General features: G+C 39.7%; 1 protein-coding gene across 5 annotated transcripts; it reads left to right on the top strand.

Moving 5' to 3' along the window:
- The first annotated feature begins 9,045 nt into the window (after window positions 1-9,045).
- LOC119493582 (golgin subfamily A member 7-like) lies at window positions 9,046-26,639 on the top strand. Of its 5 annotated transcripts, none has more exons than XM_037779028.1 (6): window positions 9,046-9,180; window positions 11,304-11,429; window positions 15,966-16,118; window positions 18,429-18,530; window positions 20,553-20,605; window positions 26,320-26,639. In XM_037779028.1, exons 1-5 carry the CDS (start codon window positions 9,172-9,174, stop codon window positions 20,592-20,594), a joined length of 432 nt encoding a protein of 143 aa, XP_037634956.1. In that variant the 5' UTR covers window positions 9,046-9,171; the 3' UTR covers window positions 20,595-20,605; window positions 26,320-26,639. The 5 variants fall into 5 exon arrangements, with proteins under 5 accessions (XP_037634956.1, XP_037634954.1, XP_037634955.1 ...); XM_037779026.1 differs by lacking the exons at window positions 9,046-9,180; window positions 26,320-26,639 and adding exons at window positions 9,607-9,774; window positions 22,610-24,022; XM_037779027.1 differs by lacking the exons at window positions 9,046-9,180; window positions 26,320-26,639 and adding exons at window positions 9,607-9,774; window positions 21,234-22,138.
- The last annotated feature ends 312 nt before the right edge of the window (window positions 26,640-26,951 follow it).

Below are 26,951 nucleotides of genomic sequence, written 5' to 3'. Positions count from 1 at the left end.
CTTTTTAAACAGCCTAAATGAGCTTCTTTTTTTGTGTTACATATCTGTGGCAATTTGATAACAAGTGAAAGCAGATGCCAACAAAATAACTTATTTTCAATCACCTTAATCTATTCTATGTGTTAATATTGGATTTGATTTAGCTGTTTTAGCTTACCACCAACAGTGAAGGCTTTGCAGCCATGTTTCTTTGCAGATTGTTGACACTTCTGTACCATGGCATATTATTGCCATTAAAAAATATATATATATCATAGAGCCAAGGGAAGGGGGTAATATTCCAAGAAAAAACTCAGAATTTACGTGATTGAAGTCGTAAATTTACGAGAAAAAAGCTCATACATTCTCTGAGATTATAAAGTCATACATTTACGAGGAACTACATCACTTCACACAGGTTTGATCAACCTCATCACACCACAGACGCAACAGCTTGCCGTGTGTTATGCATGCAGTGGATGACCTAATTAAATTATACTTTGCAATAAAGAAATACTCATGATTTTAGCCCAGAAACACCATATTATCATCAGTATCAGGACTTTGAAGAGACATTGCCATGAATTGGGCCCATTCAGAAGAAAACAACATATATAGTTTTTTTCTTGTTAATTTACGACTTTATCTCAGAAATTCTGAGTTGTTTCTCGAAATATTACCCCCTTGGCTCCGTAATTATCTAAAAATGTTACCTACAATGTCCCAGTACGCCGTTGTACTTCTAAAGTTCTTTTCACCATGTGGGAGATATCGTAGCTGTCAGAAATTTCAGGTATCACTGACTCAGGATTACAACTTGGTGGCTGATGTGTACCATTTTTCCCACTTAGTTGCTCATAATTATAGTCTGAATGCAGCATTAAGATCCTGGAGCTTGTTTGCTCTGAGCACTTACACTTACATACTCAGCTCTGATTGAGCAGTTATTTTCTGGTTTCAACTTAAACTTTATTAGATTCGTCATATACAGTACATACAGGAACATGAAATTTGACCTCTGCATTTAACCCATCCTTAGGAGCAGTGGGCTGCTGTAAAGCTCCCTAAACTTGGGGTTCAGTATCTCTCGCTCAAGGACACTTCAACACACAGACAGTATAGGAACCGGAACCAGTTAACTTGTGCATATCCTGCTGATGGGCACTTTTTGTGTTCTTGAGTAGTGGTGGGCGGCGCCAGCAAGTTTCTCGAGGTTCAATTCACAACATATGGCCTCCTGTCACGTCTCCAGTATTTGCATTGGGATGTTTAAACAGGGCGAGTGGAGGGAGAGTCCCACTATGGGACAGGAGGAGTGATTCTTCTCTCAACGTACATACATCACACACATGTGAGTATTGAATTAAGACAAATCAGAAACAATCCTTTAAACTTATTGACTCATTCCTTTCAGGACAATTACATTCAATAATTTCTTCCAGTGTGTTTTCTACAGATTCTCATGGAAGTATGATTGCACCATTGGTTTTTATTTAACATTTGGTCATAAAATTTGCTTTCATCTTGGAGCGTATTGGAAACATGTCTGCACCTCAAAATTACCAGCTACAGTTTATTAGATCCAATAGAACACTTGAGGAAAAATATTCTCATTAACTACTCCTTAACTTAACATTACTAATGAATAAGAATTAAAAATATATATATCTCAAGATATAGAGGGGCTTCTTGAAGGGGGGGTCATTTATAACAATAGTCCCTATGTGAGCCCGCTCTGACACCAGGCTTTTCCAGCACCTTATTGTTTGGCAATCGCTGCATGAAATTACAAGGAATGTACCATTTCCCCCACAAAAGAACACAAGAGTTCCAAGAACGAGGTAATGAAAGCCAGAGGAGCGAGAAGATGATTCAATCTTGGACCATGGCTCGGTTTTTGAGGGATAAACACGATCGGTCTTCTAGACAGCTTGGTTTGCGCAAGTCACTCATTGTGACTGTCTATCATGTTTCTTATGAAGCTCGTAATTACGACAGTGTTGGGAGAGAGATCTGTCTTAAGACTGCGGTTTGCTTTGATCAGTCTAATTTGCTCTCTCTGAGAAGGGTGAGAATTTTGCCAGTTGGTACTGAGCAGAAACAGAGCAGTGAGAAGTCCAAACAATACCATGCAATTAATCCCCTGAGCGATTTCAAATTGTGCAAAGGGTTGACATTTACTGTGGGCTGAATGTTCTCAGTCCGTCACATGTGACGAGGGACAGGAATAACGTATGAGGTGGTTAAAAGCTCTGAGGTATTGAGGGTAAACTGCGGACTGAAGTTATGCTAACTACAAACAGAGCTGCTCTATGGCCAAAATAATCCCATTAGTTGATTTAAACCACAATAGCAGACCAAGACAACGACAAATGGAGATGCATTTATTTTAGATTGGGGCACGGAAGCTAAAGTCAGTTCGCTTGCTTTGAGCAAGACAAAAACAAGTCAGTCGGTCACTCCTCCACTACAGACTGCACTACAGAAATATCTCAATAACTATTGGGTAGAAGCCTGATTTTCCATTCCTATCAGACTCAGCTGTACTTTTTGTTTCGTACGAATAAGCAAATGTGAGCATGCCAAACTAAGATGGCAAACATGGTAAAAATTATACTAAACGTCAGTATGTTCGAGTCGTCGCTGAACATGTTAGCACGTTGATATGCTACAGCTTCACCGAGCTGCTAAGCTGTAGACTCTGAAGCTGCACCGGCCTCCACAAACATGTGAAAGCACCCATAAAAATCTGCAAACACTTTCTTTAAATTTTAAACATCGCGGTCGACTGCATGTGGCTCATTTTTCCGTATGACCCCCGACCCAATTACTCCTTCGAAAACACAGATAATCAGAAAACCAATGGCGACATACAGTCAGTGTAAAACAAAACTGTGTCAGGTTGCATTGCCAAAACAGGCGTATTATGACTGTTGCTACTCCACCAGTTTACTAAACACTAAAAGAAACTCCCACGCTTCTGTTAATGACATTCTGCAGAATCTGAAGCCATGTTACCTGCTGCAGGGACCGACAGGACATGAATTGAATGAAAGTGAAAGAGACAGTATACAAACAAGACATTTGTGTTGCTGATCAAACATTTAATGGGGAAATACAGCTTTTGATTAAGGATATGTTTTTTATAGTGGAATCAGTTTTAGCACAAAGTCTGCTTTGTTTAATGGGAGGGTAAGCATGTTGCCATAGGCGACAACATTTATCTACAACATCTGTGTGTATCCTACCAATCAGCACCACATGATTGTTTTGGTCTCTTCCTTGAGACGCAAGCCAAGCTTCTCTCTTCTGCTGTAAGATGATTCTGTCCTGCTGCACATGTTGTGTACACTGTACACTTCAAATGCAATATTGTAAGCATGTGATCAGACCAAAAACTCTCTTTCCAAATCTATTTAAACTGTTAAAAGTCAGTAAAGCAATATGGCTGTATAGTTTATCTCTAATGCATTGGAAAATTAGACAAGTACAACTTCACAGCTTAAAGCCTGCATATGGTTAAATATAAGCATGTTATATGCTACTGAAACACATAACATAAAGCACACTGTTTCACCAATAGCAAGCATGACATGAAATATAAATATTGTTCATGTTTATTTATTGTTTTTCCAGTATAAAAGTATAAAAGTATCCCCAAATAACCTTCCAGATCTAATCAAAATACCAAATGAATTATAACAGTTTGAATAATTTCCATTAATTGTCAGCCTAACCTTAAGTCTTGTAGTCAGTGCACAGCAAGTCAGCAGAGCATGCAAAAGCATACTTTCTTCAAGAAGCCCTGTTAAAAACCGTAAGGAAGACATTTCCTGCAAGTTCGCATGAGTAAAAAATTCCAAGTAATAATCAAGTATTTTTCCTGACTACTATATAATCACAATCCTGAATTAATTTGGATTAAAGTTCATATTGTTGAATGTATTTTACCAGTAAACCCTTCCAGCTGTAAATCAGTGAATTGGAAAGAAGGTTTTGTTCTGACAGTATCTTCAGTATCTTATTAGCAGATGGTGGAATCAGCAGATAAACAGTATCAGATCTTTGTTCTATAGTTTTACATCACTCACACACACACACACACACACACAGAATTGAAATGTCTTTATTAGTGAGCACGTTTTGGTCGCTGTGTTTGCGAAGGAAGGTTTTGGTCATTGGAGCTGCGAAGGAACGGCCAGCTGCAGAGATTTCTGCTTGTTAAGTTGGACATTTGGGTACATAGGTCTTAAGTGAGCAGTAGAGTTATGTGAGTTATAAGCACTCTCACACACAACACTATAAAACTGTCTGGATTTAACGGGATGATTAATGCCTCTCAGACGGCTGAATGAAATATGAGGTAATCTGACTCCCTGATCCCAGTCAAAACATGCCCAACATGAGGGTAACCCACATCCTGCTACAATGAATAGGGAGCTTTTGCCATTCTGTGTCATATTTTGCACCGCACAATACGTTTTGCAGGTTTTTGACAAAAACAAAAGTGTATAATATTAATTTCAGATGCAAAGGTTGTGCGTATGAGCACATAATATATGCTATGTGGATTCTGTCTTAGATCATTTGTATTTCTTCACGGGCCAGTGAAACAGAGCGGCTACAGGAGGAGGGGAACACTGGTACCTACAGGAAACGGTGACTTAACCAAGGGACTTAACAACAGCAAACTGATAAAAAGACACCCTAAACAGGATATTAAACAGCCAATAAACATTTAGAGGCATGTATGTTTCACTTTAAATCCTTCCAGGCATCTTGAGGAAAGTGATTGTTTAAATTTCCACGGTCTGTTGAATGCTATACTGTCGACCACAACTGATGTTAGTCAGTTAGGAGGTGAGGTAATAACGTCATGTCATTAGACTGGTAATTTAGGGTGGCATGAGGGACTCCTTTACACATAAACCATGTGTGACTGAGGCATTCATGCATGAAATACAGCAAATTTCTCAATTCTTTAATTTATACGTCGCTTTGAAGAATATCCCACTTCTTTATACTTAATGTTAACGGCCTAAATTATAAGATTATATGATTATCCCAGAGTTAATTTGCCTGTTGTCTATAGTGGTTAATGTGGTTGTCAACAAATGCCAATGGCTAAATAATTATGTGGGCAGGTGCTGAGCTTTCTGGCTTTCATTTAGCAGCCTGATTTGGAACAAAAAGTCCACGCACTCCTCCGCACGCTGACATTTTCAGCTGCTCAGCAGTAGAGGCTGACTATGGAGGATGACAAATGGCTTAATAATTAATAAATATGCAAAGAAATAAATACATTAATGCAGGAATATATGCATAAACATGGCCATTAATAAATCAAATCTGAAGTAAACACAGAAATAAATACTAATTGATTGCATAAAATAAACGATTTCTACATTTATTTTTTTATTTACATCTGTGTCTATATGTTAATAAGGTTGTACTAACCTCAATCCAAAGCAGTATAAATACATAAATAAAAATAGAATAAAATACAAAAAAAATAAAAATATTTATTAAGTTATTTGTGTCTTTCAACATTTCTATTTTTATTTATTTATGTATTCCGACATTTATTTGTCCTTCCTGGGCGATTCATGGTTAAAAAGCCTAAAATGTGACTTTATTGTTCAGTTACATGCAAACATGTGCCAGATCTGTTCAACTTGCTGCGGTTCCTCCAAGCTGCCAACAGAGGTCACTAAAAGGCACACATCCCATGACACCTCTTCATAACGTGAATGTAGTAAAATACCTGGAACAAATGCGCACACTGGCTGCTGTCAGAAACAGCTCAGCAATATTTTTTGCTGCTGCTATTTCTACTTGGCTGTCGCTGCATGTTCACAGGGAAGCAGTGTGGAGCTTTGGGCCAGAGAGTACATTAAGGGATAGAGGGATTTCAAATTGCAGAAGCAGCTATAACTTTCTGTCAAGGACATGAACATGGCAAGGCTTTCCACTAGTTGTTAGTCAAATGACTATAAATCTCAGTTTTAAAGGAACCGCCTTGTGTCTGGATGAACTCCTGTAGGCTATGTGCGGATCTCAGGCCAAGGCATGTACATGTAATTGTACCTTTTGTGTAAAAAACATATCAAACACAAATTAATACTCGAAAGAGAGGATTTTAAAATTTTTGTCTTTATATGTAAAAGTCAAATCCCCCAAAAAAACAATAGTAAAAGTGCCCAATGTGCAGCAGAAATGCCCCTGACACGTTATATTGTTATTTATTATATAATGGGATCATTATTACTAATGCAGTAATTAAAGTAATAACTGTCAGATAAGTGTAGTGGATAGAAAGTACAGTATTTCCCTCTAAAGTAGCAAGTAGTAGTAAGTAGTGAAGGTGCTAAATTTTAAATTCACAGCATTAATATAGCAACAACTATTTGCAATGTAAAGATATAGAGGAGAGAATTATGTTGCTCTCACTCTCTGTGTGTTGCCGTTGTTTGCTCTGTCTGTCGCCAAGTTGAGAGCCATGTGGAAGCAACACATATGCTCTGAATTATGTATTGAGCACCTTTAAGTATGTGTACCTCAAAACTGTACTTGAGTTTGTTTCTGAAATACATACACTACTTAGTTACATTTCACCAACTGAGAAATAAACTGTGTCAAGAAGTGATTTGATCTTTGGATACTGCCTGGAGTCTGGACACGGGGTGCTCTGCTTTAAAATGGTGATGCGAAAATCCCCTTTTTTTCATCTTTGGTGCTTCATCTACTCTGATGTGTTCTATTTAATTTGTCTCTACCTTTGGCGATAAATGCTTAATGCTTGAGTCGAGATGTGAGTCATTACGGTTAAACACAGGTGCTTCAGGCAAAGTCATCAAAACTAAAAAATCACCAGAAAAACATAAAAGCATAATTGAGCAGATTTTCCCTTCACAGACTTCACAGGTTAAACTCTACCCCTAACGTTCACTAACATTCACAGAACGCTATTTGGTGGCCAATTTTATTCCACTTTACAGTATGACAGTGCATGTTTTGTTGCAACGCCCCAGTGGAAAACACCTTCAGTGATATGCTCTCCATTTTGGAAAACCTGTTCTCCCTGCCATTTGTTTGTATATAAATTTATATATACAGTATATGTAGTCCAATAAGAGTGACATTTACTGAGCTGAATGATCCAGCTGCGGTTCTATTGAGGATGTAGTATTTCCATTAGAGAACCACTTCAGCAAGAGCGGCCTGAGCAGTAGTAAAACTATTGTCGTGGGCTATTAACCAGCATGTGTTGTAAATGAATGGCCCAAATGGTGCTCATTAGTGGTCTCTCCCACACCCGCCACCACACAGGAGAGGGGCTTTAAAGGCCCACCCCCTTGCCAGGAGACAAACAAACCCAGCGCAGGAGCAATAGTTGGATTTTTACATTTATACAGATCCACTAATTACCCCCTGAAAGCCGGGATCAGGCCTCGTGATGCATGGGATGGCAGGCTGTGAAAAACGCATTCCTCACGGGTAAGTAACTCAGATCTCCAAACTGAACAACAGCTCCTGACAGGCTGAAAATCTGTCTTGACTTTGCCAAGGATGTTATACTACTGCTCTAAAGAGGCATGTAGTGAGGGTAGTTTTTCTGCTGCTAGCTGTTGAACTTATCAAACTATCTGGATGGTCCCAATATGTCTTCCAAATATGAAAGCCATTTTGTTGTGTGTCTGTATTTTCTCAAACACAGTTTATTTCTAGGCCCAAAGCCCTTTTTAAAGATGGATTTTTACTCAAAATTGCAAATATGTCTGCTTGCACAACTGCAGCTGTTGGGTCTGCGATGGTCCAAGGAAAGGACAGAAACATCTGCCCCTCTTGGGTATTAAGGCTTAATGCTGTTGTGGAAACAGAAACCCAAACTGAGACTCCGACTTGATTTTTAAACAAAAAAACATCTGACTTACATAGAAAAGGTCATGCATTATTAAAAGAACAATAGCAGTGTTTGTTCATGTTTTACTACAAATAACCCGGCCAATTCCCAACCATTTTAAAAGGATGCTGGATCTTCCAGGCAACCATTGGTGCTCATTCATTTCAGTGCCTTCAACTTCAGTCAACTTCCAAAACGGTTGTTGTTATTTAATTGTTAAGTATGGACACATTTTACATTTTAACACTGCATCGGTGCATGATCTTTCATAATATAAAAGACATGAAAATCTTACTTTTTACAATATGGGACCTTTAAGGACTTCCTTGGTTAATTAATGATTAATTAATTAAGGACAACACACACACCCACAACAGCCTGTTCTCCCTCCTGCCCTCTGGTGAAAGATACAGGACCCCCAGGACTCTCACTAGCAGACTGAGGAACAGTTTTTTCCCCCAGGCCATCAGACTTTTAAAGATATAGATAATTCATACGACACCTTCTCACACAAAAATATATCTTATACTGTATATGTTCTTAATGTATATGTTCTTAATATGCCCTTGTACAAAGTATTTCCTTTTATAATTGTAATGTAAATGTAATTGTAATGTAAATGTAACATAACTTATTATTTTAATGGAGCTTCCCAGCAAAAAGTATTTCACACGTTTGTACCTGTATAACCGGAGTGACAATAAACATTTGTGGGGTGGATTTGTAGAATGGGTTAGGTGATGGGTTGAAGGGGAGCACAAATATAAATCAATTTAAAAAGCTATACAAGAAAGATATTTTTGGGAGGTATATGGTTGAAGAAGAGTTGTGTTAAAGGTTGGTTATATACTTTTTAACTCCGGATGTATTTGTGGGTTGTAAATAAACTTGGGATGCTGTTCATATATTCAACTTGGGATGTAAATAAATCTGGGATAGTTTTTATATTATATTATATTATCATTCTATGATATATGAGTTATTAGAGGAGAAGTGAGAAAGGGGTAGGGTAATATAAGTTTTTCTTCTACCTACTCCTTTTCGGACACTATAACTCTTGTTTTGTTTGTTATTATTTTGTATCTGTTTTTATTTATTATATGTTCGAAATAAAGTCTTTTATTCATTCATTCATTCAACATCTTGAATCTTGAATCTTGAATCTTGGCTGGAGCGGTCCTCTACAACCGGAACCTTTGTTATTACACACAAGTTCCCCACCCGGATGTGTTATTTCGTAGAACATGCTGAAAGCTGTCAGTGGAACATAAACAGAGATCTAGTTCAACATGGCAGAGGTAAGATAACTATGATTAACCTTATCTTTATTAGTATGTCAGTGGTGTGTGAGCAGTTTATTCTCTAATGTGACGTTTTATGTGTTTATTATTATGATTGAATATGTGTATTAATGTTTAATATGTCTGGTTGAGAGGAGAAGAGCAGCGTTAGCATGTTAGCTCACCGCTCAGCCGGTAGCTCATGTTTACCAGCAGCGTTAGTAGCTAGTTGTTGTATCAGTGCTAACACGTTAGGGTGCAACGTGTTTTTATCTCAACGAGGAGCGAAGCTGGGTGGTTATATCAGCTAGTTGGGTTTTAATAAGCAGTTATCAATGTGCTAACGTTATATAGACCATATATCAATATACTTCTGACGAGGTAACCATGGTAACGCTAGTGAGGATAGTTTGGTGACAGTAACGTTAGTCGTGTGACGTCATGATCTTCTGATAGAAGTTCACAACAGTTCAGAAGAGCAGAACAAAACAGCGTTTAAGAAAAGATAAGATGAGATGAACCTTTATTAATCCCCGGAGGGAAATGCAGGTATCAAAGCAGCAACATCAGAAAACATCAGCAAACAGAGTGAAACACAGGAGAGGTATAAAGGTATACAGAAATTATTCAAACAATAATAGAGATGTAAATGATACAGAGTGAATGGGTGAACATAGTGTGTACAGTCCGTCAATAAATACATGTAGTATGTGCATATGTGCAGTCTATAAAGTGGTATATAGGATGTATAGTGTAAAGCCAGTGGTTATAGTCCAAGATGGTTGCAGATAGTGCATGTTTAAAGGCAGATAGTGCATGTTTAAAGTACTTAAAGTCCTCCTAGTTCTCATAAGGGGGTCAGTCTTGGTTGTGGAGCCTGATGGCTACCAGCATGGAGGACTGACCCAGGCGCTTTGTTTTGTGCCGAGAGGGGATGAGTCTGTAGCTGAAGGTTTAGATGCAACTCCAGAAAACCAAAAGACACTTATATAATCGTGTTAGTCATAAACCCTCTGAGACCCACAACAGACCCGTTTTTAGTCATTTTTAGGGGGGTACAGGGGGTCTTTAGGGGGAGATAGAAGCTCAACAGTAGATGTCACATAGTAGTGGTGTACATCATCTGAAAGCTGGGAACCGGAAGATTAATTTGAGGTGCAGCTCAGCACTGTGTGTCTAGTTGTTATAAATCAGAAATAAATATGAATGAATTAATTATTCAAAATGAATTGTGACAGTCTATAAGGGTTTAGATCATTATTATCAAAGTATATGATGGTCATCCCCATGCTCTATTATGTCTCATAAGTTTTTGCATCAATTTTGGGTTTGGTACCATTTGTTACAAAGATTTGGTGCTAAATTTAACAATATTTTTACCACTGGCGAATTGATACGATCAATAATCCCTCTAAAATACAACATTAAGACACCAAGACCTTGAGGAACACCAGAGAAAAAAAGCCATGCTGTGATTTGGGATCATAAACTTTTGACATTTGGAAATCTCTGCAAGAATTGCATTTTTCGGCGATTGGATGGCGAGCAATTCTGTTGTGTAAACTGCTCAGAAACCCTTTTGTTGTCGATCTAGCTAGGAAAGCCATCCATCCTATGAATGCTCTAGGTCTGTTGTTTGTGGCTGTAAAGTTTCACGAGGCTGTGATTATCCTAGCGGGCACAATAGGTCATTTTATACAGGGAGGTCAAGTTTCTCACTACAATGAAATGGCTAATATGGGGACTAACATCATCACCCACTTTGAGAGCTAAATTAAGAGGCTAGGTCTATGAAGAACTTTGTGTTCTTGTAAACAATTTAATCATAAACACATTGGTTGTATATATATGAATAGTGATGACACCTCTAAAAAAACGTATCCCGCACTGACACAAGATAAAACTTGAGCGTCATTGCGAAATGGAATGTGGCACAATAATCTTTTTGTGTCGATCATCTTGTTTTCATAATCGTCGGAAGCTTTAATTGAACATCAATTAATTATACAGCTGTAATACAAAATACCGTTATTATAAATAAAACCTGCTCAGTAGTGTATTCACTGATGAATAGACAGACTCCAGAGTGGTCTTGTATCAACGTGTGATCATGTATTAATTGTAATCTCCTGTTTTCACAGACCCACAGCCTGCAGGACATGAGGCAACAGGCAGCCATCGCTGCCAAAGTCTTCATTCAGAGAGATTATACCAACGGCACTGTGTGCCACTTCCAAACCAAGTTCCCCTCTGAGCTGGAGACCCGGGTAGGATACACCTCTTCACTGTTCCTCAGAATGACTTCAATCACAGTAAAACACTGAATTGGTGAAATGGTGGCCTCATGTTTCCACGACATCCATAAGACACTCCCTTGTCTTGTGGATGAGCTGATACTGGTGTTCAGACTGATTTAAGGACTACCCTGGTAGGTGATATGACCAACATATAAAATCTCCTGGGAACGATTCACAATTTTCATAAATTTTTTTCTCCCATCAAAATGCAGGGAGTTTACAACATGATTGAAACATAATATTTTTTAGGCCTTGGTGTGAAAGATTGTTAAGAAATGATTATGTAAGACATGCGCCGCCTGCAGGACTTTGATTGTTATGCATATTCAGAAAATATGGGTTATCCTAAACAGCTGAACACCTAACAGGACATCCACTTTAATAACCATTTTCAGCACGGATAGAACAGAAAAGTCTGCACTAATTAATTTGCTTCTGATGTTTGTGTCTCTTGATATCATCCTGATATCTACAGACAACTGACGAGCTGACATTACACAAAAATATTACCATGGCTACAAACGAAAATAGAGAATTAATTAAACATTATCACTTAATGTGCAACAAAACACTGCTGAAATGGAGCATTTATCATAGCAAACTATCCAGCATTTCCCATTAATTACCTAGAGTGTGGTGGCCTTGCCCGGTCCCACAGGATTTTGTGAGACTGTGGTTGGTGGACCAGACCCTTTAGGGGGTCCAGGGACGTGGTCCCCCGGGAGAATATTTTATAATTTTAAAGTTAAATGCATGAATCTGGGGCACTTTAAGAGCAAAATTAAAGGCTAGATCTATGAAGAACTCTGTGCTCTAGTAAACAATTTTGTGCTCTAACAGTGGTGGAAAGTAACTAATTACATTTACTCAAGTGCTGTACTTAAGTACAATTTTGAGGTACATGTACTTAACTTTGGTATTTCCATTTTATGTAACTTTATACCTCTACTCCACTGGGTAACATTTTAATTTCAATACATTTATTTTACAATATTAGTTACTAGCTACAATCAGATTCAGATTCATAAGATAAGATTAGATATTATTTTGTAAAGTAGTTCAAATTTGTTTCACCTTTACCATCTGCAACATTAAAGTGATGAACACATTAATGCATCAATAATTATAATCCAATGATATAATATATATTATTCTGAAATGAGACATTTTACATAATGAGTACTTTTACTTTTGGAACTTCAAGTATATTTTGATGCTAATACTTCTGTTTTGTTATTTAAATAACATTTTGAATGCAGGACTGTTGTGTGTGTGTATATATATATGAATGGTGATGACACAGCAAAAAGGTCACTCGTAAACAAGACGGGCTTTGTGTTTCAAGACGGGTCGGGTTGCCGACATCGCCGCAGACCCGAGGACAGTCTTCCCAGGTTTACAGTCGCGCCAAGAACAGTGATGCACCTCCCTCCTCGCAGGGAGAGAGGGCACAACGAGCACCGAGAAAGGGCAAGGAGTGCTGTAAAGCTGACGGCGGGAACCATGAGCCACTTTCACCCCTGGGTCTTTCCGAGCCGATTGATGCGCAGTGTGCGCACCATCACGGAGCAAATGCGCTCAGTGAGGGCCAGCCAGCCTAGACTATGGCGAGCCGCCACCCAGACAAGGTAATTCATGGGAAACACAGCCCCTGCTCCCGGCGCAACTGTCCTCAGTGCATCAGCGGTCTACACCGATGTTGGCAACCCGCCCAACCGGTCTTGAAACACGGAGCCCGTCTCATTCACCATGCTTTGTGGGTGTGACTTTTTTGCTGCGTCATCACAATTTCTATCTATACAACCAATGTGTTTATGATTGAATTGTTTTCTAGAGCACAATATTGTTTACCAGAGCACAAAGTTCTTCATAGATCGAGCCTCTTAATTTTGCTCTCAAAGTGCATCAGATTGATGCATTTAACTAATGTACTAAATTTTCTTGCGGGGGGAGCATGCCCCCGCTTCCCCCTAGAGGGGCCGAGCTGACCAAAGTCTCTCAAAATCATGTGAGAAACACTGCTAGCCTTATCAGAATAGATGCACAGTCACTGTTTTGACACTGGAACCAAAAAGGCGGCTGAAATCATGGAGCTAAAAGTGAAAAACTACTGTCAGCAACTTCTCCAGAGAAAACCCTGCTGGACTTTGTCCTTATGTGAACCACGGTGGAAGTGGGTTAAGAGCAGGCACCGGTAATGATGTGGAAGATGAAGAACAGGTCGCTGACACTGAACAGCCTCCAATGCCACAATAAAGACGGTGCCAGCCAAACAGTTCAGAGATCGAAGGACAGAAAGCTTCAGTTTTGAAATGCATGCACCACATGAAAAGAGCAGCTTCTCAACACTTAAACCGCTCACTGGCGGTTTATTGGCACTTCCCTCTTGATTGGGTGGTCTCCCATGTTTTCAGGATTCAGTTCACACAGACACACTGCACTGCTGGACAAATGAAGAATGCTTCCCCCCCCTGGGTGGTTAAAGCTTAAGCCCCCTATCAAAATATCATCCCATGTATATTTATGTTTTACTGTAATCCCAGTTTATGAAACGGGCAGCATAATGCCAAGTTGTTCAGTGGCTTCCATTTATAGGATATCCATTTATGTCACTTTGTGACGGTGTTCGCAGAACCTAATGTTGTGGGGTGTATGTTGCGGCCAACATTTTTTAGTCCCGTGTTTGATTTTTGCCATGCAGTTCAAGTCTTGATTTGCAGATGTTTACACACTGTAACATCACATTCTTGCAGATAATTATCTTAGGCTGTGTGCTCTATTATTTCTGGTAGTTCTTTCCTTTTATAATGCTTTAGGAGAACTTTACCAAATAACTTGGAAGGCACTCACTGTTCTTAATGTATTTGGCAGCTAGATTGCCAAACCATTCAAGAGGGTTTCATTAATTGGGGATCCGACAGTTTTCACTGACCTCTGTCTAATATGTATTTCCTCGGTTCACATCATATTTAGTGAGAGTTACAATAAAGCTAGGTTTGGTAAAGATTTTGGAAACATTTCTGTTATATTCGTTGAAATTCTCATTACATCCCGACAGCAATCAATAAACGAAATACTCGGACAAAAAAAGAAAAGAAATCTGCTATCTGTGGCTGTCGCAGGACTGTAATAAAACCGTCAAATCATTTCAATCGGCCCGAGGGAAATGCCGCCCTACCTGCGTGTCTACCTAACTGCCTGCCTGTCTACCTACCTATCTACCTGCGTGCACTCATTGCTTGTCACCAGTATCTTCCTCCATTGGAGGGAGACCTTAAGGGACGGACTGTCTACCTGTCTACCTACCTAATGATAATGTTGGGGGAGTGTCTTTGGAGGGAGACCTGAAGGGACGTTCTGTCAGTGTTGCTGACTTGGCGACTTCCTCTCTAGATTTAGGGGCTTTTGGAGCTCGTGCTGCTAGCTACTTTCATTGGAGAAGAGTTGGCAACGCTGGGCTGGGTTTTTTAGTTGGATCACTTTTGAAATCTAGCGTACTCCTTTCTGGTTTCTCCAATGTTACCTACACAAGCTTTAAGATAGAATATTCTCTTCCTCACTTGAATTTGTAAGCCCTGTTCAGCCTTGCACTTTCATCTAACATTTTTGGAATGCTAATATGGCTGCGTCAGACATAATGGAAAGACGCACGGTCGGAGAAATGTGGTTTGAATCGCAGCCTCTGAATTGGAAAATTAGAAGGAGAACAAAGGCTGTCAATGGCAGTAATGAAACACGCCTAAGACCACTGATGTGTTGGAGCTTGTTGTTGCATTCCTCGGGCACAAGGAAGCAGAACATTGGAGGGTTTACAGAGGCTCAGGAGGCCCTGGCAGGCTCCATGTCTGGTCTGGAGGCTCCTCGTTTTCCCCTCAGTATCATCTCCAGATCCATTCTGGACAGGGCCTAGTGTCGACACCCCAGTCAAAACAGCCTCAGAGTCCAGCAGTTCTCCACCCTCCATCAGTCTTCCCCGCAGCAAGCCTTCATTTGAGGGATGCTTGAGAAACACTGTTTGGATCATCAGCCAGTCTTGGTTACAGTTTGTATCCCAGAAGCTGTCTGCAGTCTACAGAACAGCTGAGACACGTCTTTATCTTATTCAAGGTGTGTCTGTGCCATTGGAGAAGGAGAAACCATCAAGATTCCTTCCTGGATTGTCACTGTGCGTGTTCTGCTTTCAGCACGTTTGTCCTGTCAGTTATTAAGTGAAAACATTCACAGAGCATTTGGCCAAGGCCCCCTAATCATTTCAGGAGGTGTTTCCAGTGTGGGAAGGTGGCCCAGCAATCTCCTGATGTATGACTAGTCCAAGAAAATACAGCTCCTCATTTATCTAGAGATGGAAAGAATGGGAGAAAAACTATCTGGTGCTAGTAAGACGAGTTTCCACTCGAATATCCCCAAAGGCAGAAAGCCCTCACACACTTCTGTCGAAATCTCCCCGTGGCTCCGTGCCTTTGTCTAATGATTTTAACCCTTTGTTTATGTTTCCATGTATTTCAGATTGACAAACAGCAGTTTGAAGAGACCGTGCGGACACTGAATAACCTGTACGCTGAGGCGGAGAAGCTGGGAAGCCAGTCATATATTGAAGGCTGTCTGGCCTGCCTCACAGCGTACACCATCTTCCTGTGCATGGAGACTCACTATGAGAAGGTGAGAGACATTTCTCCAGCTTAGATGCATACAGTAAGAATGAATGGGGCTGGGATATTGAACCGCAATGCTCTTTTTTGGTAACATAAAACATTAGGTATTTTTGTTTTTAGAGTTAGTTTGGAGTCATATTTAGTCAGCATCGTCCTTCTTGTCTGGAGTCATTTTTGATGGTGGGAAAAAGTTTAGTCATTTTACTAAATTTTCGTCAACGAAAACACTTAAAGGGAATGTTTGGATGTTTTGAAGTGGCGTTGTATGAAGTATTTATCAGGCCTGCATGATATGAGGAATATATGCGATGTGCGATAACATTGTTCAATATAATGATGACGATATGACATGGCATAAATAAACAAATATTGAAGTGTGCATATTAGCTAGACTGTACATATCCTATGTCCTATGCGTGGTTGTTTTTTAATTTCAGAACTGGATGTGAATTGAATATTTAAAATATAACTAGGGTAAATGTTGTTTCTAAGAGCTGCAACAGTAATGTTTACAACAGCATAGTCACCATGTAAACTCAGTAATATCTCACTGGAAACTAGGGCTATCCTGAATACCATTTTTTGGGCTTCAAAGCTTCGGTGAGGAATATTTGAAGGTATTTGAAGCTTCGCAGTGCATCTTCCCCGTTTCAGTGCCGCTGCCGCGCTACTGCACACAACAAACTGATATCCGTCGGAGAATAACTAATAATAATTAATGTTGAATATGAAGAATGAATAATGTTGTGGGATTATTCCTTGTTTCATTAGCTATTTTGGGATTTATACATTATTATTATTATTACATACTGTACATATATATAAAAACCGAAGCATTCAAATACTAATTTGGAGATTGAATACCATGGTAATGGTCGAAGCTTCGAAGCATTCGGGTCAACCCTACTGGAAACAAATCTAAGATATCAATAAAATGAATGAAGAATACAGACATCAGTCCTTCCTCCTGTCCTCTGTCCTCTGTCCTCCCTCTGCTGATGTGAATCACTGTCTGCAAGTACCACAGGTAGAGAGAGGAAAGGCTGCTGTGTCTCAGCCAACCTGATAAGTTTACAAGAGTTTGCCAAATTTGAAGATACGTGGCAAACTAAGCTAAACAGTTAGACTACATACATACACAACAAACATACAGACAACATATAATAGTAATACTATATATCAAAGGGGAACTACTAAAATTTCAAATCATACCCAGCTCTAATAATAAACATTTCAGATGCAGAGTGTGGAGATCCTGAATCATGCATTGACTACTGCATGTAGACATATCAATGACACAGTGTGTATGTGACACTGGATATGTTTGAAGTGGGTTAGAAGTATACGAAGTCATGTTGCTGCTGTGTGGAACATTTTAGCTTGACTGTAAATCAATAATTTGATGACCTCCTGAGAGCTAGCAAATAAGTTGAATGATTTGTGTACATCTAAAATCTCTTTTGGCCCAGTTCATGTTGAAAGTAATAAATGGATCAGTATGTCAGTGGTCTTTTCCTGTTCTAAGAATTTGTCTTTTAGTGGACAGGAGTGAACTGGGATAAAAAATAAAACAACATTTGGCTTGGTTTGTTTTTTATGAGCACTCATAAAGTCAAGCAGTTTAAATTGATTGGTCTTTACTGAAGTAAAGATGGAGTCTGTTATTCAGCTTCTCAGCTCAAGAATGTGGTGGGTTGGCGAGATGGATCCTCTGCCCGCCTACTTAATCAGAGAATGATTTACTAGTTCGGTTCTAGGTAGCAACAGTACCTACTACAGAAAAAACAAGATCACTCATACTTAACTGGACAACGTGGAGCTGAAATAATCAGTTGATTACTTGATTAGTTGATTGACAGAAAATTAATCAGCTTTTTAATTAATCATTTAAGTCAGTTATTGAGCAAAAATGCCCAACGTTGTCTGGATCTAGCATTTTAAAACTGAGGATTTGCTGATTTTCTCTGTTTTATATAATTGTAAGTTGAATATCTTTGGGTTTGGGGCTGTTGTTCGGAAAAAGCAAGACATTTTGAAGACGACACTGGGCTCCAGGAAATTATGACAGGCTTTTTTCCCCATTTTCTGACGTTTTAGAGGATCCCTAGAGCTGAAAATACAAGTTGATTCACTGATAAGTCAATCGACAGAAAATGAAAACTTCAGTTTGTGTGTTGTGTAAATACTAAAGTAAGCTATTGAGATTATTGAAAAAAAAAAAAACATGTATGCTGACCATGCTCTGTTACAATTACACCAGTGGTTTGCCATCCAGGAGAAATGTATCTGAAATGTTGTCATTGCTATGCCCTTTTAGGTTTTGAAGAAGATTGCAAAGTACATTCAGGAGCAGAATGACAAGATCTACGCACCGCGAGGCCTCCTGCTCACCGACCCCATCGAGAGAGGCTTGCGAGTCGTATCCTACCCTTCAGCGCTGTAGTGCTGTAGCCAGACAATACAGTTAGTTCTCATTGCTCAGGTGGAGATTTCCTCAACCCTAACTGTCAAAGCTTTTGCTGTTGTATGGGAAAAAGGAACGATGTGTTGAATAGTTTGGGTAACTTTAACTTGTTAAATATACCCTGAGATCAGGAGACGTGAACATAATCACACCACAGCTTTAAGTAGAACAAGGAGCTTTCACAATGACCTAATAGATGAAGTGATTTACAGGCCTTCTGCCCCCACCATGTCTTTGCCTCTAACTGCTGGATGAAAATGGAAAGCAGCAGTCCGGGCAGCTTACAGGAAATCCAGCGCTATGTAGGAATACCCTGTAAAAGCACCAGATAAAAGTGAGTATGTAATCCATAGCATCTGCATAAAATCAGCGGCTGCACCAACATCCTGGCTGTACCAGCATGTGTGTGTGTGGGGTGACTCAACATCTCAATTAATTGTGACTGAGCAGCAATGGGGGATTAGGGATAACAAAATATGACTGAAATTGTTCACAGCTGAGCTTTGTTCCTTCTCTGCCCTGTGATTGTGAAGCTTTGGCAGTGATCTGGATTATTTCTCCGACACTGTTGGGGCTGCTGTGCTGACTGCAGCATGGGGGCGCTTGGAGATTGACAGGAATGTCTCACCTGAACCGATTTGACTGCTTTATACTACCATCTTGAGTGTTTACATTACCCTTCAAGTCTGATGGGTTCAAATTTTTTTTTTAATCACATACTAGTCCTTCCTCCTTATGTAAAACATAAACTCTAATTTTGCTAATGATGGCGCAGCCCGATTTTCTTTATTTTTTAAGAAAATCATGCCAAGAATCTAATCTAGTCAAATGTTAGTCAGTTACTGCCACGGGAAACACCCACCGAGAGGCTTGAAGGCCTCATGACAAACATGTCCAAAAACTGTTTCATTATCTGGGGCCGGTATTTGAAAACTAATAATCTGGATCAGAATGATCCGGATATGAAATCTTTTTTCTCAGTCAGGGATCAAAAATGATCTCACTGACTTGGTCCGAGTATTTCTAAAATTGGCAGGTTGGATCATGATGATCCCGATATGGCATAGGTATCGCCAAATCGACTCCCAACCCCTGGATCTGAACAGAAAAAAACAAAAAAAATAAACATGGCAGACCATTCATGCTCATGGGGGATCTCTTGTTGGGTCTCTATAGAGTATAGTCTGAAAAGCATCTTGAGATAACTTCTGTCATGATTTGACGCTATATAAAAAAAAAAGAAAGGAGCAGCTAAGTGCTATCACTAATCAAAACCCAAATGTAAGTATACTTTTGTCTAATATGTAGCATTTTAAGACTATACGGATGGCAACCCAACATGTCAGCTATCCAGCTATTTGAATTGTTTGCTACTTAAAACGAGGGCGTAACGATCATTGCTGATTAAGCTTAGGTCATGCTAACAGGAGCTAACTTGGCTCCGTTGACTTCTATTGTAAGTAGCTACTACCTACTGAATCACTGATGCAAGTAGGACTATAAAGTTACTGGGCAAAAAAAAGTCGCAGCTACTGGGCGTTCCTGTTCTACGTAAACCAATGCTCTATGTGAGCGTTCCTGTCAAGCTCTACAGGATATATTAATGCTGATATCATAGACTCAGGTAGACATTACTCCTCTATATCTTTACATAGACAATAGTTGATGAAGATATATTAATGCTGTGATATCATAGACTCAGGTAGACATTACTCCTCTATAACTTACATAGCAAATAGTTGTTTGCTGCTATATTAATGCTGATTGTATAGAGCACCTTCAAATTTTGAAATAACCAAATGCAGCATTTTCTCCCAATTAAAGGTCATATTGCATTACCAAATCTGAATCTGTATCATTATAGTTAATATTTTCTTATGTAAAAAGCAATGAAAATTCAATTCAGTGGGTTTTAATTGAATGTACAATGAACCCAACTTCACTTCAAATGCTTTTCCTTGACTGAATCCTGTTAAGATTGAGGTCACCATCTTTGAAGACAGAAGCCTGACTAGATAAAAGCTGCCACGGTGAGTCTCATAATCAATATTTCATGTTAAACGAGGACTTACACTTTCTTTCTAATACAGATTTGATGCTGGGCTGTTAAGAATGTAAAAAACACAGACACACAAACATTTTAAAAGTGTACAAAATACATTTTTCCAATTATGAAACTCACATTTTCCACACAGTAGTGCAAAGAAAAGAGCTTGAGTCAAAGAGCAGTAATAAAAAAGGGCTCACTCTTTATATGTACCATCGCTTTCATGCAGAATGCCTCCTCTGCATTCAAAGCAAAATCCCACATCAAAGTTTAAAGCCTCTTCATCTGTGAGTAATATTAGTTAACTGCTTTACAGTCAGGAGGGCTGTTTCATAAAGCATTTAAAGGATTATTCTGCTTCACGACTTCATGTTGCATATCTAGCGCTCAGTGTTTTGTCACTTACTTCACCGAAGGCTATACAGTATGCACATGAAGTACTCTTATTAGAGTGCTGCTATCCAGAGCTCGTGAACGAGCCAAACCCAGCAGCTGAATCCAAAAAGTGATTAAGTGTCCTTTCACCATAGCAGCACACATCAGTCAGTTATATGTCTTTAAGAAGCTATAATCAAACAATTATCACATTGTTTACTTTGCTGGCTTGCCAGGCTTCTACCACATTCATGTCGTGTGGGAGGAAGTGGGAGAGTCGGCCTCAGTTTGTGAGATGTTTTTCATCCACGAGCACCTTAGAGTCAGTGGCTGTGGTGAGTCATGGTGACTTCTCCGCTGTGCCACACTGCTTCTGCACTTTTTGGCTCCTGATGTAGTTGTAGTCTTAAGTTATTTGACAAAAATGTAGAATGTAATATTAGGCAAATTTTGGTTACTTGTAATTTTTAAGTCTTCAGTGTACAGTTCCCATGGTTACAATGTTGTTCTTGCCTATTGTGAGGTTATTGGAAAAGACCAAAATTACTCTCTACTCACTATTTAATCACCTATATAGTGAGTTCGCCATTTTGTAGTGCTGTCCGAATGTATCGTGATAATTACTGTATTATACCCTTGTTTTGGCTGAATGAAAAATGCCTCTAGAACGTGATTAAAGTGTCAACATAGGCTGGGAGGAGTGCTAATACACGCCCAGTCGCGTCTATCCTCGGGCTCATTTTCCGTAACCAGTGTAGCATCACAGTGACAGCACAGCACAAGCAATTTCTCTTCTTTTCTGTCGACTTAAAATTTAGCCATCGGCACATTACAGAATCTGGTGAATCAGTGTAATGGCTGATTATCTGGTGATGGCATTGTCCTTTCCTACCGTCTAAAAATGCCACGGGGGTGTTTACATTGGAGTTAGTTGAAAGCCTGGTGCGTCTCATACAGTCGATAACGGGGGGCCTCCGTGCGTTGGTGTCCGATGCCAAGGGACAATGCCCAAGCTGCGGTCCTTGATGAGTTGGGAGTGAGAACGGGTTTGCCCTGGCAGACGCCCTCAAGAGCACATCTCACCCCATAAATTCTTTCAATCTTTGTCACAGTAAATCCACTCTTTAACTGTTGCGTCCTAGGATGTGCCGGGCCCGAAATCATACAGAAAAGTACTTTGTATGGAAGCTGGACAGAGCCCAGTCTGCACTGTAGCGTGGTCACTGCCATCAGGCAGAGTAAGACATATCCCATAAATATTTAACCTATGGGGAATGTTGTGTTTGGCAACAGTTATTCAGACCATAAGACACTGTGGATGGATAAACCATTGCCCTATTACCGTACAGAAGCATACAGGGATTAATCTCCTCGTTTGAAATTCCTGCTGAGCTCCTCGATACATAAACATGTCTTATAGAGGAATGTAAACCCAGGACTTTTTATAAGTAGCTGTTGAGAGAAGAGTTCGTTGGAGCTTTGCCATGGTCAAAGAGGATAAACCCACAGCCAGCAAGCAGACTGAGCACACACATGCAGTATATCCATCCATATATCCCAGTGTTTAAGTCTCTTTATCCTGCCAGGGTCTCTTCTTCTCTGTCTCCTGAAGGCTTAGACCGATACACCAGCATATCAATCCAACATCAGCCTTTTATTAAAACTCATGTTGGTCATTAAGTCATCATCAAAGGTGTTTAATGCTTGGCCAAATGCTCCAAACAAATAGGGGGCAGTGTTTCACCTCTACTACTGGGTCCATTCAATCCAAACTTTGTAACAAATACAAACATCCAAAATGCTGAAACTCGGTCAAAATAACACCGCTGTCTTATAATCTTCACGTGTGGCGTCGGCCTGTAGTTTACGTTAGCTATCTGTGTGTTTACTGTGACACTTAACTGAAGGCTGTACGGTCTGTGTACGTTTTGATATTTGATCTATAGTTTGTGCTGGCTGAATTCAAGCTAACTACTAACTGAAGTACCGTCTCTCACATTACTCACACAGTAGTTCTCACATTTCAAATTCAGTTCTTGTAATTCAATTTCAGTTTACTGAGCCACATATCCGATCGTCGAGGAAGAGCAATTGAGTGCAGATTCACAGAACTACGGTCGGTGTAGCCTAGGTTTTTATAGTTTGTTTATATAGCGATATGAGGCACTGAATTTGATGAATTTACTGTTCATCAGTCCGCAAATGAGACAAGAATTAGCGAGCTGGAGCACCCGGCGATCCCTCTGTCTATACCTCACTCCCCGCTGCTGGAGACCACCTTGCCGTGAGGAGAGCGCACGGCAGCTCTGGAGACAGATCATCAGTTAACGTTAGCGGCTGTAGCACCTGGAATTCAGCCAGTCCAAACCCAGAGCCGGGGATCTGATCCCGGACCGCCGCGGCTCCCCGCCGGGTCAGCAAACTTTGTGTTGCTGCCGTTATACAGAAACCTCTGTCTTTACTATAAGGATACCTCCAGTTCAATAGTATGTTGTTGTTGTTGTTTTTTTAAGCAGCTATAATCAGCATTTTACAACTGATATATTATCACTTTATAATGTTTTGAGGGGAATCCTGTCACTTGCCTGTTTTTAGCTCTGTTTTTGTCTCCACCAACTCCTGACAATTATCTGGCTTTTACCAGCAAGTAGCTTACTTTGTCTGTCGTTTGGTGCTGAGCAAGTAGCGTATATTGTGTTTAGAAGCTTTTTTACTGAGAACAGCTGCCTGGAAAGGAGGTTGATTAGAGCAGTGAGACTAAACAGACTAAACTAAAGCAGTAAAGTTGCAGGCCAGAAAACCAATGGGCTGAAAAACATTATAGAGCTGAAGGGAACTACAGAGGTGGATGATTATTCTGTGTTTTCATCACTACAAATATCTTTACACTACACATTTGATCCATCGTATAGAAAATATTAATAGGGCAGTTTTAAGTGTCCTATGATCTGGAGAGTTTTGGAGAGATTTCCACTTCCGTTTTTCCACTCAAAAATATCACTCTGGGATAAATTACAACCTTTTTTTGTTTTCAAAATGATTATTTATGTTGTTTTAATTGAGTGTTGTATTTATTTAAAAAAAAATCATCATCACATATCTCTCAAGCCGTCCTCTCTTCCTTCCCCGTTGTGGATGAAGGCCTAGCTGGCTTAAAGCAGGGCTTTTAGTTTGGCGGGGAGCCTCCCAGGTGAAGGGCTGAACAGCATGATGGATCAGCCTCTAGTGGGATGACTGCACTGTAGGAAAACCAAACTTGGCCCGCATAGCTCCTGACTGCCGAGCATTCATTGAGAGGCAGATGGCGCCAAGTCGGTGTCCTGGCATCTCGTCCAAAAGACATTCTGCTCCTGATAAGGTGTTGTTTGGCTCCGCGTACAAACTCGATGCTTGGCCACAGCACGGCAAAAAAAAAAAAATCTGCAAATGAGGCTGCACACCTGAGAGCATTTAGTGTCAGTGGGGAATGTTGGACAAGGCAAATGCATAAATGGTGTTCATCATTAATTTGTTGTTCTTTTTCATTGTCTGTAAAAGTGTTAATTCTTACCTGCCAAGAATACTTTTTACATGCCAAACTAATAGAGACTTTTCATTGAAATACGGTCTTTTCTTTAACACATGTGATAAAGCATTCTGAGGATTTTATACCACTTTGGTCAACACAGACAAATGTGCTCTGCATTTGAGGCTTGTTTCAACAAACCAAGCCTCAAATGCAGTGTTTTGCAATGCATGTGTGATAGAGATGGCTTAGTTTGATAGTTGTATAATCTATGCCAACTCAAAGAGTGCTCCGCTTGTGGTGAGCCAGCAAACAGATCTGTGAATTAGACCAAATCCTCAATAACTATCACTGTCAGTCAGGGCAGAGGCAGTTAATCTTCAGCGTAAAGGTAAAATACACCAAATAAAAAAGTTCCTGTGGATGAAAATGGGGGGAAAAATGGTAGCATTAATTAATGTTATATTAATTAATGATACATTATCATTAATGTTAATTAATGTTATATTAATTGAGCTAAATCTCATGCTAGTGTGACCGAAAGTCTCAACCATCACAATTATGTGAATAATCCACATCTGTAGTCCTATTACTTCAATCCTGACTATTTGTTGAACATTTAGGCACACCTGGAAAAATTAAGCCTTTAAGTGAACACACATAGGTGTCAGTCAGTGGGTAAGCCTTAAAAGTACTTGATGTTTCATTTGTTCATTCAGTGCCGGCGATGCAAGTGATGCGTACGACGGTGTATTAGCGCCATTGTTGGTAAAAAAAAAAAAAAAAAAAAAGTTACGGAGCCGTAGGAGGTTTCAACACAAGCGGTTATGTTATGAGCTTTTTCTGTGTCGTTTTCCCTTCACACTGACACCGTGACAGTTGGGCATGTCAGTGCGTTACTATGGTAACGCAGTGCGTTTGGAGTAATGTGTTCTCAACGGTTGATTTTTTGTGTTTTATCTGTGCTGAAATAAAAGACGCATGTCTTTGTGTACTCAAAAGTAGAAGTTGTTTGTCTCTACTTTCCTGTAACTTCTGTAATAGCAGTATTTACTTATGATTATAAAAGAGCACACAAAGAACATACGTATATGTATCTTTCAGGACCTTTGCCTCGCTCAGAGGCCATCCTTACTATAAGAACACTATTTTAGGAACAACAAAATTCAGATGGTGGCTGTCGTTACCACTGTTTTTCAGAGCTTTTTTCTCGTAAATTTACGACTTTATAATTTCACCAATTTTTGAGTTTTTTCTCGTAGATTTGACACTTTAATCTCAGAGAATGTCCAAGATTTTTTCTCTTAAATTTATGATTTTCTTGGATATATATATATATTACCCCTCTCGCCCAGCTCAGTAATTATTATTATTTTTGTTTTTACTTTAAGTCGCTCTAATACGCTGTTCATCAAGTAGATGAGTTACATTTGAAGCATTAAATGATTTTAAATGTCACTGAAAGGGTTTGAAGTGTCCGTTGAAGTGTAGAATTGAAAGGAATCAAAGTGTCAGTTGAAGGTTGAAGATTTTGGTGAAGTGAAAGAGCTAAAAACTGTTGAAGTTTTAAAATCTAATCACTGAAAGTCATTGAACTCTCGTAAAGTATGAGATTAAAAACAGATAAACTATCAGCTGATGAGTAAGCGATGACAGCAATAGAACTGTCAGTTCAAGTGTGTCTCTCTGCCTAATTTAGTACTTAATAACATTATTAATGACTGCATTGCTACAGAATGTATCTTGTGAAAAAGGTTTTATTTAATGCTCACTCATTGTCAGGTCACTAATGAATCTTTGTGTTTCTTTAGCAGCAGCCCAGCACCAGAGCCCACCTTGCTGAGGAGGACCCCCAGACCTGTACCCCTAATACTGCGTCTCTACAATCTATATCCCTGTCCACTAACTTTCATGTGCATGTCCCATTCAGAGTATCCTTTGTGACCAAGTTCAGTTATTCATCTATTATTTGATCATTATTTGATCATTATTTGTGACGTCCCTTTCCCTGTTTATTAAAGGGACTGTTTGTAACTTCTAACACGTATAAATCACCCGGGTCGGTTTCCCATGCGCGCTCGCATATGCGCGCTCGCGTGTGGCTACGCTGTTCAGACGAGACTCCAACACAAACTACACGGAAGCACCAAAACCGCAAAGTTATATCTAGAGAAGCCCGTCTTGCAAAACAGTGTTGGCCGCGGTCGGAGGACGCGGGGGAGACCGTAGCTTCGGTCTCCAGGACCGGAGTCTCTCCTGTAGTCTGCTCCTCTGCCTGCCTGCCTTCACTCAGCTCGCTCCATCTCACGTGCATGCGCGCACACTCCACACTGCAGAAGACTTCGTAGCTCTGAGTATATCTAGTGAATGTACAGTGGACGTTTGTGCAGAAATAATTGCTGCAGCTCCTCCAGACCAACAGAGGTTTCCCGTGTCTTGTGAAGTGACG

The sequence above is a fragment of the Sebastes umbrosus genome, chromosome 8 (assembly GCF_015220745.1).
Source record: "Sebastes umbrosus isolate fSebUmb1 chromosome 8, fSebUmb1.pri, whole genome shotgun sequence".
Taxonomy (NCBI): domain Eukaryota; kingdom Metazoa; phylum Chordata; class Actinopteri; order Perciformes; family Sebastidae; genus Sebastes; species Sebastes umbrosus.
Note: the sequence above shows the minus strand (reverse complement) of the source record. Positions and strands in the feature narration are given on the sequence as shown.

Excerpts from the sequence above, each read along its gene's own strand:
- LOC119493582 (XM_037779025.1), top strand. The coding sequence starts at position 9,706 with ATGCAGGTATCAAAGCAGCAACATCAGAAAACATCAGCAAACAGAGTG. Across the intron at positions 11,430-15,965 it reads CCTCTGAGCTGGAGACCCGG|ATTGACAAACAGCAGTTTGA; the intron begins GTAGGATACACC and ends CATGTATTTCAG. Across the intron at positions 16,119-18,428 it reads TGGAGACTCACTATGAGAAG|GTTTTGAAGAAGATTGCAAA; the intron begins GTGAGAGACATT and ends ATGCCCTTTTAG.